The sequence below is a fragment of the Aotus nancymaae genome, unplaced genomic scaffold (genome assembly GCF_030222135.1).
Source record: "Aotus nancymaae isolate 86718 unplaced genomic scaffold, 86718_ANA_hifiasm-v0.15.2.pri h1tg000046l, whole genome shotgun sequence".
Classification (NCBI taxonomy): domain Eukaryota; kingdom Metazoa; phylum Chordata; class Mammalia; order Primates; family Aotidae; genus Aotus; species Aotus nancymaae.
Window position 1 is genome coordinate 26,353,040 of NW_026988460.1, and position 16,283 is coordinate 26,369,322.

General features: G+C 52.7%; 1 protein-coding gene across 7 annotated transcripts in view; it reads right to left on the reverse strand.

The window, feature by feature from the left end:
• Window positions 1-2,136: 2,136 nt before the first annotated feature.
• IFT122 (intraflagellar transport 122) overlaps window positions 2,137-16,283 on the reverse strand; it is a 75,988-nt gene continuing 61,841 nt past the window's right edge. For 2 of the 7 annotated variants that reach the window (XM_064362083.1, XM_064362081.1), the window contains 9 exons: window positions 15,389-15,529; window positions 14,181-14,278; window positions 9,342-9,442; window positions 7,204-7,369; window positions 6,195-6,306; window positions 4,832-4,957; window positions 3,285-3,364; window positions 2,740-2,904; window positions 2,137-2,340 (listed from right to left, as the gene is read on the reverse strand). In XM_064362083.1, the coding sequence (XP_064218153.1) occupies window positions 2,227-2,340; window positions 2,740-2,904; window positions 3,285-3,364; window positions 4,832-4,957; window positions 6,195-6,306; window positions 7,204-7,369; window positions 9,342-9,442; window positions 14,181-14,278; window positions 15,389-15,529 (1,103 nt within the window). In that variant the 3' untranslated portion in view covers window positions 2,137-2,226. Of the gene's footprint in view, window positions 2,341-2,739; window positions 2,905-3,284; window positions 3,365-4,831; window positions 4,958-6,194; window positions 6,379-7,203; window positions 7,370-9,341; window positions 9,443-14,180; window positions 14,279-15,388; window positions 15,530-16,283 lie in introns of those variants that run through there. The other 5 variants (XM_012472907.2, XM_064362082.1, XM_012472906.2 and 2 more) reach the window with 5 other exon arrangements.

A 16,283-nucleotide genomic window follows, 5' to 3' on the forward strand; every position in this document is an offset into this window, starting at 1 on the left:
CCCAAGTGATCCTTCCACCTCAGCCTCCCGAGTAGTTGGGACTATAGGCTACATACAGGCCAGAACCACTGCCCCGCTGTGAGCCTCCCACAGCTGCTCCTCTCTGGCCTCAGTGTCCTCTTAGTTCAGTGGGCATCACCAGGTCCCTGTGGTGCCTTCCTTGTCATAGGCATGTGAGGGGTCAGAAGGATCATCATCCAGCATTGTTCACAGATGTAGACTGATGCTGGAATCTCGGAGTCAGAGCTGGAGGGGGCCCTTTTGTACAGATGGGGAAACTGAGCCTTGGAGAAAAGACTGGACTTGGTTCAGACCCAGACCAGGCTGAGAGAGAAGAGCAGCCAGACACGGGGCTTATGTGTGAAGGATGCACCCAGGTACAACCAAATATGCCTTGGCTGAATGCATATTTGCTGAACGAAAAACAGTGTGACTGAGGCTCAGTGTCATCACCTGCATAAGAGACAGCCTTGGATGATGTACAGAAAGTGCATCTGTCTGAACAGGGGCCCCACTCAGGCCTCTTGAGCTGAGCTTCCTGGGGCAGCAGAGCCCAGCATAGCACACTCATTTTTGTGTTCATCGGCTGAGGGAACGCGAGAGTCTTGGCTGGAACCCTCCCTTGCCTCCAGCCAGGGACCATCTGATCTGTCACTGTGATTGACTGCTAGGTAGCTGGAGCTGTTTTCTCTTTCTCCCCTCTTTTTCCCAGCCATATGCAAATGATTTCAGTTCAAGTCATGCGCTAATGGAAATCCTAACACATTAATAAATGTTTAGTGAGAGAGCGCATGCATGATGGTAAGTAATTAGACACTCGACGGAGGAGTTCTGTTGGCACAACTGTCTGGCTCCCTTTCTTTATTTTCCTCCATCATCTCCAGAGAGATTCGGAGGGAGGCAGGGAGGAGGGGTGGTCTGGAGTGGGGCAGGGGCTCTGGGATGGGGCTCTAGTTCTGAAACTACCCACTGGGGGTCTCTGCAGCCACTCTTCTTGGGGCCTCAGTGTCTGCATCCCTCCAATGGGCACATTTGCCCTGCCCTGCCCCCTGCACAGACAGGCTGTAAGGAATCAATACTGAAGCATAAGGAGGGTGGGTTTCAGCATGGCATGACAGCCCTGCCCTCGTTCCTGCCTGTGCTCGGCTACTCTTGGGCTTTTCATGAAGCACTGCATTGCCACCTCTGGCAGGTGGAGTGGGGAAGGGGGCAGAGCCTCGGGGCTGGAAAAATCGTGGGCTGCCACTCCCAGGGCTGAAGGCATACCCTGGGCCCTGGCAACAGCAACCCCCTTCCCAGCCTCATTGGAAATCATAACCCTTTCTTCACAGGGCTGCTGAGAGGCTTGAGACAGCATGGAAAGTGGCTGGTGCCAAAAATGTCCCCATTGTGAGTTCTCTGCAGCTTCTGCATGTGCCCCTTCCACGCCCACAAGCTGCTGGATCGGACACCAGTGATGCCTGAGGGAAGGGACCTTGGCATTCTGGACTCTCAAACGGAAGCCACTCACTTAAGGAGCTGTTCTAAAGGGAAGAGCCTTCACTGGGCTGGGGCTGCTCTATGGGGCTGGGGAAGGTGGATGGAAGAGTGTGGCTCCAGGGTCCAGACAGGAGCCTTTTTTAAAAGTCCTGCCATCTTCTTTGGAGTCAGGTATTTTTTCTTGTCAAGACAGATCCTCATTAAACCAAAATAAACAACAACAAAAAACCCCGTTCCCCTACCCCTGTCCATATTGCCATTTCTATTAGATTAAATGTTAAGAGCACACAAATGTAATGTTCCTTTCAGATCAAATTAGAAACAGGTGCACTTTTGCATAGGAAATTAAGTTGCAGACAATACGAAGACTTGCTAAAATGCAGACGCTGATGAAAATAAGGGGCCCTTTTGTCATTATTGAGGCAATCTGTTGGCAAAATGTACATGCTAACGGTCTGACAGATCTGCGGACTCCAGCAGGCTGCCACGAACAACTCGGAGCCGTTCTGAAAGTAACAGATTTTTTTCCTTAGAAAATATATGTACATTCTCTTCCTCATCTCCTGGTGCTATTTACAAGGCATGAAATGCCATAAATAGGAATTCCGTGGTTACACAAGGCCCCCCCCAAAACACAAACTTCATCTGGGCAAGAGATGCATTCTGACAGTTTAACTCTTTATTCTCCTTCGAAGTCCAGCAGATCGCAAGGCAGGCACACGGTGCAGGCTGTCCCCAGGGTGCTGGTCATGGGCCAGGGTCGTCCTTGCGCCTGCGGCAGTAGGGGCAGCAGCCGTGCTGAAGAACCAGCAGCTCGTAGTCCTCAGAGTGGAACATCTGAGGGAAGATCAGGCCAAAGCCCTAGTGCCTGTCAGTCCTACGCCTGGGGCCGGGACTGCCTCTCAAAGGGAGGGGACCTGGCAGTGGTCAGGGCTGGACACAGACCTGTAGCACCTTTGTTTGAGGGTTGGAAGGGGAGATGGGAGGGAGCTGTGGGGCTCCTTGTTTTCTGAGTGAAGGTCAAAGGCACATACAGTTGCTGGCCCTTCCAGATTTAGGGAGGGTGTGGACAGTACAGGGTCCAGTGAAATCTACTTTAGATGCACATGGAATGCAAGTGGGGCGAGGACAGCCAAGCCTCTTTCCCAACTTGGAGCTGTGGATGTGCTCCTCCTCCCAGGGGCCAGGCCTCCCAGAGGGACATCTTAAGGCAAAAGTGGCTGAGAAAAGCACACATGAGCTGCTAGAGTGGCCACCTACCTGGAAGCAGGAGGGGCACATGGTAATGGAGGCGTCAGGCAGCAGTGAGCGGAAGTACTGCCACCTCAGGGGCGGGGGCCAGCGCTTGATGATGACGTCCCGGCGGCTCATGGAGCGCAGCACCAGACGGCTCACCACCACTGGCACAAACTCTGAGCCGCCCTGCTGCAGGGTGGGCGGGAAGGAGGCACAGTGTCTTCACTCAGCCACAGTGACACATTTGTGTGGATTGTGATCCTGGAATCTTTGCCAGTGGCGAGGGAGGATCTGCTTCCTAATCCCAGGTAACCCCGACGATGACAAGCTCCTCCCACCAGAATTGAAGCTGCCTTCCTGTCCACAGACTGTGCCCTTGCCCATGGTCCCTCAGAGGCAGCCATGGCTCCCACACCCCACAGGAAGGGGTCCTGTCCCACCCTCGTGCCATCACATCTGGAAGTTCTGGCCAATCCTCTTCTGTTACTGTACTAACTGAGGGTCCCCATGTGCACAGGAGAAGGAATGAAGGCTGCCCTCCTGAAGGTCACCCAGAGAGGAACCCTCACCTCGAAGCTCAGCTTAGCTGTGAACGGGTCCTCATCTCCCATGGAGTCCTTGGTCTCCACTAACTGCAGAATCTGGGAACCTGGAGGGGTCTGGTCAAGGATGGAATCAGAAGAGATGGAGACAGACCCTAGCCTCCACTCTACACCCATGTGAAGACTCAAGAGCAGCCAGGCCAGCAGAACAGTTTTCCAGGTGGAGAAACGGTAGGGGCTCAGGCTGAGAAGGCAGAGAGAAGGGACTCTGCTGGCCCTGTTGCCCTCACCCATTCCTCTTGCAGGCCGTGCGTGCCATGGCTCCCAAGGCCAGTGGGAAGCACATGCAGGCCCTGTGAGCCACTGTGGGTGGGCATGGAGGGGAAGGCAGGCCCAGGGATCCTGGAGAAACATTCAGCAGCTGCTGGGGGGTCTGCAGGCACTTGTGATGGAGCGGACAGGGTGAGCCCCTACTGACCCCAGGCCAGGTCAGACTCACCTGGAGGTCCCCAGAAACCGCCCCTCTCCCACAGTGGTGGAGCTGGTGACAGAGACCGGCACGGGTCCCCAAGGGAGGCCCAGGGCATGGAGACTGCTAGTGTCAAGTTGGAGTTGGCATAGCACCCACATGCCAACACCATAGCCCACATCATCTGTGGCACCTGTGGGAGCCTGGGTGGCAGAGCGGGATCTGTCTCTCCTTCAGCAAGATGGGAAGCTCAGAGCTTCCCTCCTCCCAGTGTGGCCCCTGGGGGTGGCAGCACATGGGAGCTGCGGGAAAGGCAGCCTCACAGCCCCTACGCCTGCAGACTCAGCCAGTGGGAGGGAGCAAGGCCCCAGGCCATGTGTGTGCTGTTCCCTGCAAAAAGCCAGCCTGCAAGTGTGGCCTGGCCTGGACAACAGTGCTTCCTCCTGGCCAAAGGGGCAGGCTGAGCTGTGCCCTGGGGCTTTCACTACCACAGCTGAGAGGAGAGCTGGCCATTTCTGGGGGTGATGAGGCTGAGGGGATGTGGGGCTCCTGGCATCTCTATGTTGTAGGGGCACCGTGTTGCTGCCAAAAAATGAAGCTCCCCAGAGGAGAGTGCAGCCAAGAGAGGCAGAGCCGGCCTGTGACCGACCGGAGTGAGCACTGGGCCATGGAGCCGCCTCTCCTCAGGGCTTTTTTGCACACCCTTCACTTGTTCAGCCTGTCAGTCATGAACTGTGCCACCTGCATGCAAAAGTGACCTGAGTGGAAGAGCTAGGGGCCAATACTGACATCATATCCCATGTTAGCTATGTAGGAGCTATGCACGGAGGCACAGCCAGTGCCTTTTAGGGGCTAGAGGAGAGTGGGAGACCCATACGGGAAGACCAAGGTGCCACTTGCCACTCTGGCTCCTCAGGCCCTGGCCAGATCTCTGCCCACCTCTGGTCCCTGTCCGTCCCATGTGGGCCTCTCCAATCTCTCTACGGAAACAGGGCCAGGCTCAGCATGGCCTGCCATCCCCTAGTCCTGGGCCCTCCTGCTTCCTGCCTGGCCCCAGGCCCCTCATATGGCTGCACATGTAGGTTCTGGCCAAGAGCATAGATACTGTTGTTTATGGTCTCCTGCTGTCTGTCCTCTCGCTTGGGTCTCGGTGCCTCCAGGTCGATGAGGGAGATGGCTTCTTCATCAGTGATCCCCTCCTCCAGGCAGAACTCAACCAGATGTAGCACGTCTGGAGGGCATGGGGAAAGGGTTGAGGCAGCTAGCTTGCAAGGAACTTTCCACTGGGCAGGTGGGGTGACCACAGAGTTCCTTCTCAACCCACTGGCAGCTTCTCCAAAAGAAAGAAGAGGCAGCAGGGGCAGTTTGTGTGTGTGTGTGTGTGTGTGTGTGCAGGGGCAGTCTCTGTGTGTGTGTACAGGGGTAGTCTGTGTGTGCAGGGGCAGTCTGTGTGTGTGCAGGGGCAGTCTGTGTGTGTGTGTGCAGGGACAGTGTGTGTGTGCAGGGGCAGTCTGTGTGTGTGTGTGCAGGGACAGTCTGTGTGTGTGCAGGGGCAGTCTGTGTGTGTGTGTGCAGGGGCAGTCTGTGGGTGTGCAGGGGTAGTCTCTGTGTGTGTGTGCAGGGGCAGTCTGTGTGTGTGTGTGTGCAGGGGCGGTCTGTGTGTGTGTGTGTGCAGGGGCAGTCTGTCTGTGTGTGTGCAGGGGCAGTCTGTGTGTGTGTGCAGGGGCGGTCTGTGTGTGTGTGTGCAGGGGCGGTCTGTGTGTGTGTGTGCAGGGGCAGTCTGTGTGTGTGTGTGCAGGGGCAGTCTGTGTGTGTGTGTGCAGGGGCAGTCTCTGTGTGTGTGTGTGCGGGTAGTCTTTGTGTGTGTGTGCAGGGGTAGTCTCTGTGTGTGTGTGTGCAGGGATAGTCTCTGTGTGTGTGTGCAGGGGTAGTCTGTGTGTGTGACCAGGGTAGTCTGTGTGTGTGTGTGCTGGGGTAATCTTTGTGTGTGTGCAGGGGTAGTCTGTGTGTGTGTGTGCAGGGTAGTCTCTCTGTGTGTGCAGTGGTAGTCTGTGTGTGTGTGGGCAGGGGCAGTCTCCTGTATGTGTGTGTAGCCTCTGTTCAGCTCCTGGGAAGGGGCTTCTGATTCTGATCCCCTGTCAACATCAAAGGAGCTGGGCCTTGAAAACCCATCTCAGCCTCCCCATCTGAATGCACAGCCATTGGCCTCTTGTCCTGGGGCATTTCGTTATGCAAAGCCTTGTGCCAGGTTCCCAGAGTAGGTGCTTCAGCTCTGGGCAGCAGTGGGTCTTATCTCTGGGAACACCGACAGTGACTTTGTGTCAAGCAGGTGGGTGTCAGAGTGTCCTCATTTCACAAACAGGGACATTCAGAGGCCTCTGGGCCTTGCCCAACATCATGAGGCCCGCAAGCAGTAGAGCGAGCCTCGCTGTCCACAGGCTGTCCCGCCCACATGCCTATGGACTCACCATAGGAAGAGGCAGAGAAGATGAAGGGCTGGCGGCAGTTGATGCAGACGTTGCCCAGGTTGTTGAGCAGCGGGTTGTTGGTGGAGCAGCGGTAGCACAAGGGCACCAGCTCCTACAAAACAGCCACGGACTCCCGAGGGGCCAGGTTGGGGCAGGCATGTGTCCTCTTCCCCCTGGGGCCTGGCTGCTGAGAGGAAAGGCCACCCAGGTGGGCAGGCAGGGAGGGGGCACCGGGCCTGGGGGCTCCATGCTATGGGGAAGTAGGATAAAGGCCTGCCAATACCCAAGCCCTGTCACTTGGGGCCCCCTGCCCAAGACACCTCCACAGACAGCGCTCAGCAGAACTCTTCCCCTGGCAGGAATGAAAGTGACTTGCCACCATTGGCCAGCCACTTACCATGCTCCAGGCACCATGCAGAGCACATGGCTTGTGCTGACTAATTTAGCCTCACAACTACCTGTGGGAAATGGGGGAACCAAGGTGCAGAAAGATGGAGACAGAGGTAGGAAAGGGTGGAGCTGGGATGTGAACCCAGGTCTGTCTGATGCAAGTCTTTGCTCTGAGCTTGAGGGAAGGGCTGTGAAAGAAAGCAGCTGGCTGGGTTGAAGGAAAGAGGGCTGGGCACAGACCCGGGCTACAGAGAACATGGGGTGCATTTGCTGGAGAACTACAGAAAGGGCAGGGGTTTCTAGAGTGAGGGTCAGCCCTGCAGCCAGGCTTGGGGTAAAGGCAGAGCCACTTGGGCACGGAGGTGCAGGGCTTGCCTAGGGGAGGGCAAGAAGCAAGGGAGGCCGGGCTGGGGCTGGTGCACAGTGGGCTGCAAGGAGAACAGGAGGTGGACAGGGAAGCACAAGGGAGCTGGCATGGCCAGGCTTGAGCTGAGGGCACAGAGCCTGGAGGGAGCTGCAGCCTCTCTCTTCAAACGGAACCCAGACCAGGCAAGTGGTCATGAGATGGCCTCAGCGGAGAGAAGGAGAAGCCATCTGCCCAAGGGTGCTGTGTCCTCACCTCACTGTCGTGGAATGGCTTGGCGCGGATGGTCAGGGTACCCAGCTCGATGGACTTTTGGAATCTGGCGGGGATGTACAGGCCTCGCAGCTTGTCATAGGCGTGTCGGGCAAGTCTGTACGCGCCCAGGGCCTTGCTCTGCTTGGCCAGGGTGAAGAGTATTTTTCTGCCGTGAACAGGGTTAAGGACAGCAGGGGCAGCACCAGGCCCAGGGGCTGAGACTGCCTATTCTTGGAGTGAGCCCCAGGCTGGAATACAGCTCACGCTGGTGCCAGGAGGGCACAGGATAGAGTGTGAGGAAGGCTCTGTGCACTTGTGAGAGGTGAGTGTATTTCTCGGACAGCAGGGCCCAGGGATTTTTCCAGAGATAAAGACAGTGTAGTTTCCATTAACACTTTAACCTTGCTTAGCATCTCTGGGCCTGCTGATGGCTCATCTTGTACCCTGACTAGGCCAAAATGGCTCTTCCTGCCTCACTGAGCCTGCTAGCCAGGCCTTCCTAGAACGCCTGGCACCAAGGGTACTCTGCTTTGGCCCTGCCAGGTGGGGCCTGGTCCCAGACTCCCTGGGGAGCCACCCTCAGCCCTGCTCTACTGAGGCCCCTGGGTGCACCCCTCTGTCTGCTCGTCCTTCCCCAAAGGCCTTGTGGGCGGTTTCTGAGCCGCGGCCTCAAAGCTCCTCAGTCCTCGGCCAGAGGCTGACGAGCCTTTGTGCTCTCCTCTCAGGTCACCTCCAATGGCGGCTCTGCCCAGGCCCTCCTACCCTTCCTCCCCACCTCCCTCCCAGTGCTCCTGCTCCCGCCCTCCGCAGTGCAGCCCCGTCCACTTCAGCAGTTCTGTGGAGAGTGTCCTTCTGTGTCTCTACCGTGACTCCTCAAAGTCAGGGACTGTCAGGAGCCATTTCCAGGTCCCCAGGGGATGGCACAGGGTGAGGCTTAGTGCAGGGGTTCCATCAAGCTGTTGACTCAAACTGAACTTGCTAGAAACGATGGGTACAGGTGCTCAGCCCCCACAAGCATGGCCCTGACTGCTCCTATGGGGCAAGATGGAGACGCCTGCAGCAGGGGTGTTACTCCAGGAAGGCACCCCTTGATTTGGGGGTGTTTCCCCTGAAATGTAAACGATGGGCCTGGAATCCCCTAGAGAGGCCAATTCTTACAACAAGCAGCTCTGGGCCTTCTCCAGTGGAGTGGGTTTTCCTTACAGTGGGCAGGCGGAGCTGGGCCTGGGAAGGAGCTGAGAGTACAGTGAGGTTTAGAAAATAACAGGGACAATTATGTCTCATGACATCTAAGACCTTAAAGATCGGGATCACTGCCTGGTAATGATCCAGTATCTGACTGCACAGGCCCTTCAGGCCCCTGTTCTGTTTATGGCCCCACTGTGCCCCTCACTGGCTATAGAAGGAGAGGCAAACCCAAAGGTAGACCCTCAGGCCTCGGGCCCTGCTGCCTCTCCAGCTCCTCTCACTCAGGGCCCCTCACCTCCTCCCACACACCTCGCTTGCCTCTCTACATCCTGGGCTCTCCCCTGGAACATCCACTCGGCCATCTTCCCTGGCTGCCTTGGCCTGCATGATAGACAGCACCTCTTCCAGGTAGCCTTAGCTGAGCATGGCCCTGACCTCAGCCTCATTCCACCCTGAGACACAGCACACATCCACCAGACCAGGCTCTAACTTGTGACCTCCACCCTTGATGGCAGCTTTGCTACCTGGTACCTGGCCTGGGGATTGGGGCACAGCAGTTGCTCTGTATACCTGGGCTGAACAAACGCTCCCTGCTCCCCAGTCTGGGGAAGTGCCCAAGATTCCAAGCCCGAACGCCTGGTGCTTCTTCCATTACAATTACTCTCTCATCTGTGAGTTCTACGAGGGATTGGGATTGGGACAGTGTGTTGGCCAGAGATCTATTGCTGGGCTCAGCTCAGAGAGCCCTGAAAACTCTTCTTCTCTTGGCCCAGGCCCCTGGGCCTCCCTGCTGAGCCTCTACAGCCAAACAGCAGAGGGAGGGTGAGCTCTCTCTCTTTTCTGAGGGCTGATGAGAGAGGAAGGTTCTGCCAGGAATGTGCTCTAGAAGGAACTTCTTGGGGCCATCAGACAAGAGGGGTGGGATGGGGGAGGGGTAAGAGAAAGGATACACTTTAGAGATGCCAGAGGGGGTGTCCTTGGGCAGGCTGTGCAGCAGGAACCTGGAGATGTTGAAAAGAGTTTCAGGCCCATGGACACTGAATGGATCCTCCTGCAGTGAGAGAAAAGCAAACAGGAATTGAGTCCCTCAACTGAGCTGCTGCTGGGCTAAGCCAGAAGGCAGACACCAATAATTCTGAGTGACATCAACAAGAGTGACCCTGATTATTGAGCACCTACTGTGTGCTGGGCACCATACAGCCACTGTCTCATTTGGTGAGACATAACCTTGTGGCATGCATTTTTATCCTCACAGTACTGATGAGGAAACTGACACCTAGATAGATGATTTGCCCAAGTCACCAACTAGAACAGAGCTGAGCTGCATTTCAAACACAGATCTGATTCCAAAGCCCAAGAATGTCTTCCAAGCTGTACTGCCTCTGGAGTTGGTAATGATTCCATTTCGCTGAACTCAAGTTGTCTCCACTTAGCTCTAAAAGAGAGGACCTTCTATGCGACCGAGGACATGACCTCTGATCCATATAAGCCTGTCTTTCAACAGAGGCACTTAGCCCTCTTCAACATGAACCCACAGGCCTCTCCTGTGCTTTCCAACAGCAGCTTGGCTGATGTGCCACCAAACGAGCAGACATGCGGAGTTCCTCAACTGCTGACCCATTTCCCTGGCTCCTCGCATAGGCCCTAACAGGAGGTGCTTAGCACACATGAGTGGAATGATTAGTCTTCTGTACCTAGAGGCTGCCAGAAGCTCAGCAGACAAATAGGGAATTTTCTATGTGGGGTCTATAAAAGGTTAAGAAGATCTTATTTTGAAGGCATGTGGCATACTGTCTAAAACTGAGATTGTCGATTTCTAATAAGGCTTTAGATGGTGAGGATTAAAGCAGCCCAGCCACTCCTCTTTCTTGTGAGCACTTACATGGTAATAAACTGACATTTCCTGAAGGGTCTTGTGAGGCTCTACTCATCACTGAGCCACCAAAGCTTCCCCTAATTGGTCTACACTCTGAGGACTCACTTTGCTCTACACTTCTTCAGTTCAGAGCTTAGCATTTTCCCTGTAATTCCCACTTAAATTTCTATAGCTTCTGTTTGCTCCAAGAACCCAAGAAAACCTGAGATTACATCCTTTACAGGGTAAGAACCAGGATGAGGTCTGCCTCTGGTTCTATTGCATTAGGTAGGGAAGCTAAGTAATGTCCCACAAAGAACAGGTAGGAGGGGAGTCCTTTCCTCTGGGAAAGAAGCTATGTATCCAGGAAGGACCTGAAACTTCCCTTTCCAGTCTTGCCCTGAATCAGTGCTGGTCTGCTGGGCCCTGGATGCTGAACCACAAACTACCACTCACCTCCAGGCCTTTGCACAGGCTGTGACCTTTGCCACAATGCCTTTCCTTCTCCTCCACTTCACTTGCCCCATTTTTACTTGTCTCCTTCCTCTGGCTGAGGGGCCACCTCCTCCAGGAAGTCTCTTTACAGGCCTCTAAGCTTTTCCCTCGAGGGACTGTTTTGTTTGCTAGACTAGGACTGATTGCAGGGACAATGTTTTGTTCACCACTATGTTGCCAGGTCTCATCACAGGGTCTGTCACACAGTAGGCATTTGTTGAATAAAGGAACGACCCAATGAAGAAGATTCAGCTAAGAGACAGGGCCCCAGCTGGTCTGAGGCCCCTTAGCTCCCAGCCCCATGTAGGTCCTGGAGCAGAGCTCAGCTGTTACAGAGAGGAGCCCTCAGCCTCATGCCCCAGGTGAGGAAGAGGACAGGGAACAGCAAGAGAAAAGTCTAAGGGAGCTGGGCGCAGTGGCTCACACCTGTAATCCTAGCACTTTGGGAGGCCGAGGTGGGTGGATCACCTGATGTCAGGAGTTCAAGACCAGCCTGGCCATCATGGTGAAACCCCATCTTAAAAAATAAAAGAAAAAAAAAAACAAAACAAAAGAAAAGTCTGAGGGAAGGAGCTGAGAGCCAGGCTCCGGAGTGGCTTAGGCAAACTGAGGCTGAGCTGGGCCCTGACTTCTAGCCTAAGTTGAGTCTGGGCTCCTTTTGTGGTAGCTTCTCTCCAGGTGAGCACCTGATAGAGATGAGGAACCCTGAGGGGGTCTCGTTTTGAAAGGCAAAGACTGTAAGGGAAGATGAGGTCCCTTGAGACCACTGACCCTGCTGTGGGTAGAGATGTGACACTAGATTGATGGTTAGCCTGCACAGAGCCTGTCAGAGGAGTCCTTCTTGCCAGACCTTCCCAAGAAGCAAAAAATATGCTGTGAGAGGTCAACACAGATTAGAGGGAAAGACGTGCCCAGGGCGAAAGGCAGGGCATTTGAGAGGTCAAAGAACTGCAAGAAGGCTGGGTGTGGTGGCTCACTCCTATAATCCCAGTGCTCTGGGAGGCTTATCCAGGAGGATCACTTGAGTCCAGCAGTTTGAGGCTGCCATGAGCTATGATCATGCCACTACACTCCACCTTGGGTGACAGAGACCTTATCTCTGAAAAAAGAGAAACGCTAGATGCCCAGCCAGGAAGTAGGCCAGGGAAAGCTGGTGTGAAGCCTTGCCTGGAGCAGCAGCAAGGATAACTGCCACCTAGGGTCACTCTGTGCTGGGTACTCTTCTAAGTGCTTTTCCAATATTAACTTGTCTAATCCTCACAACAATCCCATCAAGTAGATACTGCTGTTATCCCTATTTTATAGAGAAGGAAGCTAAAGGCCAGAGAAGATAAATAACATGGTGTCATCTGTGTGTGAGGACTCTTGAGTTTACCCACTAAATCAACATACTAGCCTGCTTTCTCTAAAAGGAGAGAGGGAGGGAAAGGCTAGGAACATGAGCTCCAGTGCCAGCCTGTTGAGACTCACATATTGGCTCTGGAATTTGCTGTTTGATATTGGAATACATTCTTAAATGTGGTTATGTTATACATCATTTCAATGGGCATTTCTCGCTTTGTTTTTCTGCTAATGAGTTATTATTACTTGCTGTTTATGCTCATTTTAGACTATGGAAATGATGTTAGACAAAATGCAAATGAGTGATTTTCTTATTCGAGTTCAAAATGGGTCAGAAAGCAGCAGAGACGACTGTAACATCAACAGTGCATTTGGTCCAGGAACTGCTAACCAATGTACAGTGCAGTGGTGGTTCAAAAAGTTTTGCAAAGGAGAGCCTTGAAGATGAGGAGCGTAGTGGTCGGCCATCAGTAGTTGACGAAGACCAATTGAGAGCAATCATCAAAACCAGTCCTCTTACAACCACATGAGAAGTGGCTGACTAACAACATCGACCATTCTGGCTATTCGGCATTTGAAGCAAACTGGAAAGGTAAAAAAGCTCGAAAAGTGGACGCCTCATGAGCTGATCAAAAATGAAAAAATAGTTGTTTTGAAGTGTTGTCTTCTCTTATTCTACGCAACAAAAACAAACCATTTCTCAATCAGATTGATGTGTGACAAAAAGTGGACTTTATATGACAACCGGTGATGACCAGCTCCATGGCTGCACCAAGAAGCAGCTCCAAAGCAGTTCCCAAAGCCAAATTTGCACCAAAAACAGGTCATGGTCACTGTTTGGTGGTCTGCTGCTAATCCATTACAGCTTTCGGAATCTTGGTGAAACGATTATATTTGAGAAGTATGCTCAGCAAATTGAGGAGCTGCACTGAAAACTGTAACACCTGCAGCCAGCACTGGTCAACGGAAAGGGCCCCATTCTTCTCCACAACAACACCTGATTGCACGTCACACAACCAGTGCTTCAAAAGTTGAATAAATTGGTCTGTGAAGTTTTACCTCATCCACCATATTCACTTGACCTCTTGCCAACCAACCACCACTTCTTCAAGCATCTTAACACCTTTTTGCAGGGAAAATGCTTCCACAACCAGCAGGATGCAGAAAAACTTTCCAAGAGTTCACTGAATCCCGATGTATGGATTTTTATGCTACAGTAATAAACTTATTTCTCATTGGCAAAAACATGTTGATCGTAATGGTTCCTAGTTTGATTAATAAAGATGTGTTTCAGCGTAGTTATAATGATTTAAAATTCACAGTCTTAAACTGCAGTTACTTTTGCACCAACTCGCTGTGAGACCCCTCTGTGTAGTGCCTCACTGTCATCTGGTAAAATGAGGGCTAACAGTCCTTTCCTCAAAGTGTGGTTGAAAGGAGGAAATGACTTGATACAATGAAGCCCTCAGTACATTGCCTACTAGGTACTAAGTGCTCAACATCTGTTGGGTGATTGAGGAGATACAGTGGATGAAGAGGTTGTTGACAATCCATTACCTGTTCCCCATTGCCACCAGACAGATTTAAAATGGCTTTCTCAAAGGAATTAGGGAGTGACTAAAAAGAACTACTTCAGTTTCTGGAGACCAAGCCAACACTCTTGTTTCACAGAGAAGGAAACTGAGGGACAGAGAGGGAAAGTGACTTGCCGAAGAACCACTGGCAGGGCTAGGGAGGGAACTCGAGCCTTTGGTTAACCTGGGCCTTTGCCTTATTGGAGAAGTGGGCCTCATGGAACTCCCACCCCACTTGCTGGTTAATGCAGAATTTGCCCGAGTCATCAAAGCCTGCACTGAGCAACTGGCAAGACCCATTCCAGCTCTGGCTTATAATTCAGAAGCCCACTGCTTGATGCATGGCAGACAAATAGTCAATCGAGGAAAACCAAACTTTTTCTGCCCAGAGGAGACCAAGATTCCTCAGCAGTTCACTGTGACCAGTGGGCTACTTTCCATCTAGTTTGCTGCTCTTTAGACATGCCTGGGGCCCCCAACTCAGCAGACAGTACCCTTAGGTGCCAGTGACGCAGCCACCTTACCGTGTGGCGATGGATGGCATGGTAGCCATGGTACAGCTCTGCCAAACGCTGAAAGTGGTGGAACTTGCCAAGCATCACATCCTTCTGGGCAGGATCTGCTGTTGCAGTGGGTGAGAGGGCAAAGTGTCAAACAGTGTCTGTGACTGCCACCGGGCCGCAGTAGGAGGGGGCCAGGCAACAGCACTTTGGCCAGCATCAGTTCTCCCACCACATGGTGTCTGTGCCAGGGTAAGGGACAAAGTATAGTGATGGGAAAGGCACTCTGCTTAGAAGTAGGGGCCACTCCAGGACGGTGAAGTCTTAGGTGGGCAGAGCATAAGGCTAGGGAGTTTGAGGTTATTTTTTCCAGATCTCTCACTGCACCCTCCCAGGTTACTCCCCTGGGGGAGAGAGCTGCAGGATGACCCCAGACATGTCAGAAGAGCCTGCTGGGACAAGGGCAGGCAGACACCAACTGCATTCATGCTCATCTCATGCCTCTTCCCTCTGCTACTTCTATCAGAAGCATAAGCCACTGGCCAGAACAGAAAAATGCCACCTTACACCTGGGCTTGACAATTTTCAAACTGTAAGCATGGCTCTGTGAGGCTCCCAGCAACTTTACAAAGGGACTAGGACAAGGGTACTCTCACAGGGCAGATGGGCATGCAGAGCTCAGGAAGGACTGTGACTTGCTACAAGTCACCTGTGGCTTCCATTCCAGTGTTTTTCCCACCCCTGCATGTGGCCTTGTCCAATGGAGAAGAACATCTCCTTGTCTCTTCCATTTCCAGGACGCCCTCAGTACATCATAGGAAGTCTCGTGAAAGAAAGCAACATTGAAACTGTTTTCTTGGCTGGGATGAGTAAGAATCTGGAGTGTGCTATTGTAAAGCCATCTCTTCTTCATCTTCTCCTTTAATTAAAAGATTTTAAAACCCAGTGCTCCCAGCTATGGGCTCCCAGGTAGCAGGGGAGAGACATGTTCTGAATTAGCAATGCAGGGCTGAACCTGCCAACCGTAACCCTTGGATGGCCCTCATACCATTCTGAGGGGCAAACTAGAAAAAGATAACACACCACATTATGCCACTGCAAGGCAGGCTTATGGACAATACACCCAATAAACAAGCCCAGGGCTTTAATTAAAATGTCCCAGCTCTTCTGATGTTTATCTTGGTATCAGAGCAGGGCTTGGGAAAACAGTGGTCTGGCTGATGTTTACGCACCTTGAGCTATATCGAGGCACTGCATGGATAGCATCCAGTAATAATAGGCAGCATCATTAAACCTGCTCTCTGCCACAGCATTGTCTGTGAGCTGCTCCAGCACCTGGACTGCTTCTCTCTGTCGCCCAGCCTTGTGGAATGCTGTAGGAGGAGTGGGGAAGAGGACAAAAGCACATGCAATTTACGGAGGCACACAGGAGGCAGGATGGAGCTCTGTGGGGCTTGCATGGGCTGCTCTGGAAGTAGGACACTCACTGGAGCATCTGCAGTGCTTCGTTGCTGGGATGCCGCTTCTCTAAATAACCAAGGCTACATCCTGGAAAAAGTACAGTGAGATATATTCCTTTTTGGCTGGGAAAAGGCGACCGACTTTGAAAAGGATGGCAGAAAGGAAAAACCAGAGGGGCCAAATTCCAGGGCAGTCTGGTGACTTCTAAGGTGACGCAAACAGGACCTGCCAGTTTACTGCACTTGGAGGTTTACCAAATGCTTTTGTTGCTAATCACCTCACCGATCCTCACCACAGACTTATATAGAAAGAAAATTATCCCCCTTTTTATGAGCAATGAATGGGCTTTGCAAGATGGAGGTAAAGTGTCCACCCAAGGTCCCAGAACCAAGCCCAACTCGAGTCCTGTTTGTCTTCAAATGACTGCTTTCCAATGACCACTCTGAAGGATCTGCCTCAGTTCTCACAACCATTTGCGAAAACAAGCAAAAAAAAAAAATCTCAAATGTTCCTATACTTTTAAACAGGTATTTTCTGAGTACCTACTATGTGGTCAGCCCCTTGAATGTTGGTGGCTGCCAGTGAAGCACGTGTAGCCATGACACTTGCCATATGTGGGCACTCAGATGATCCTAATCCTCCGCCTTCAGAGAAGGTCTGGCCTTT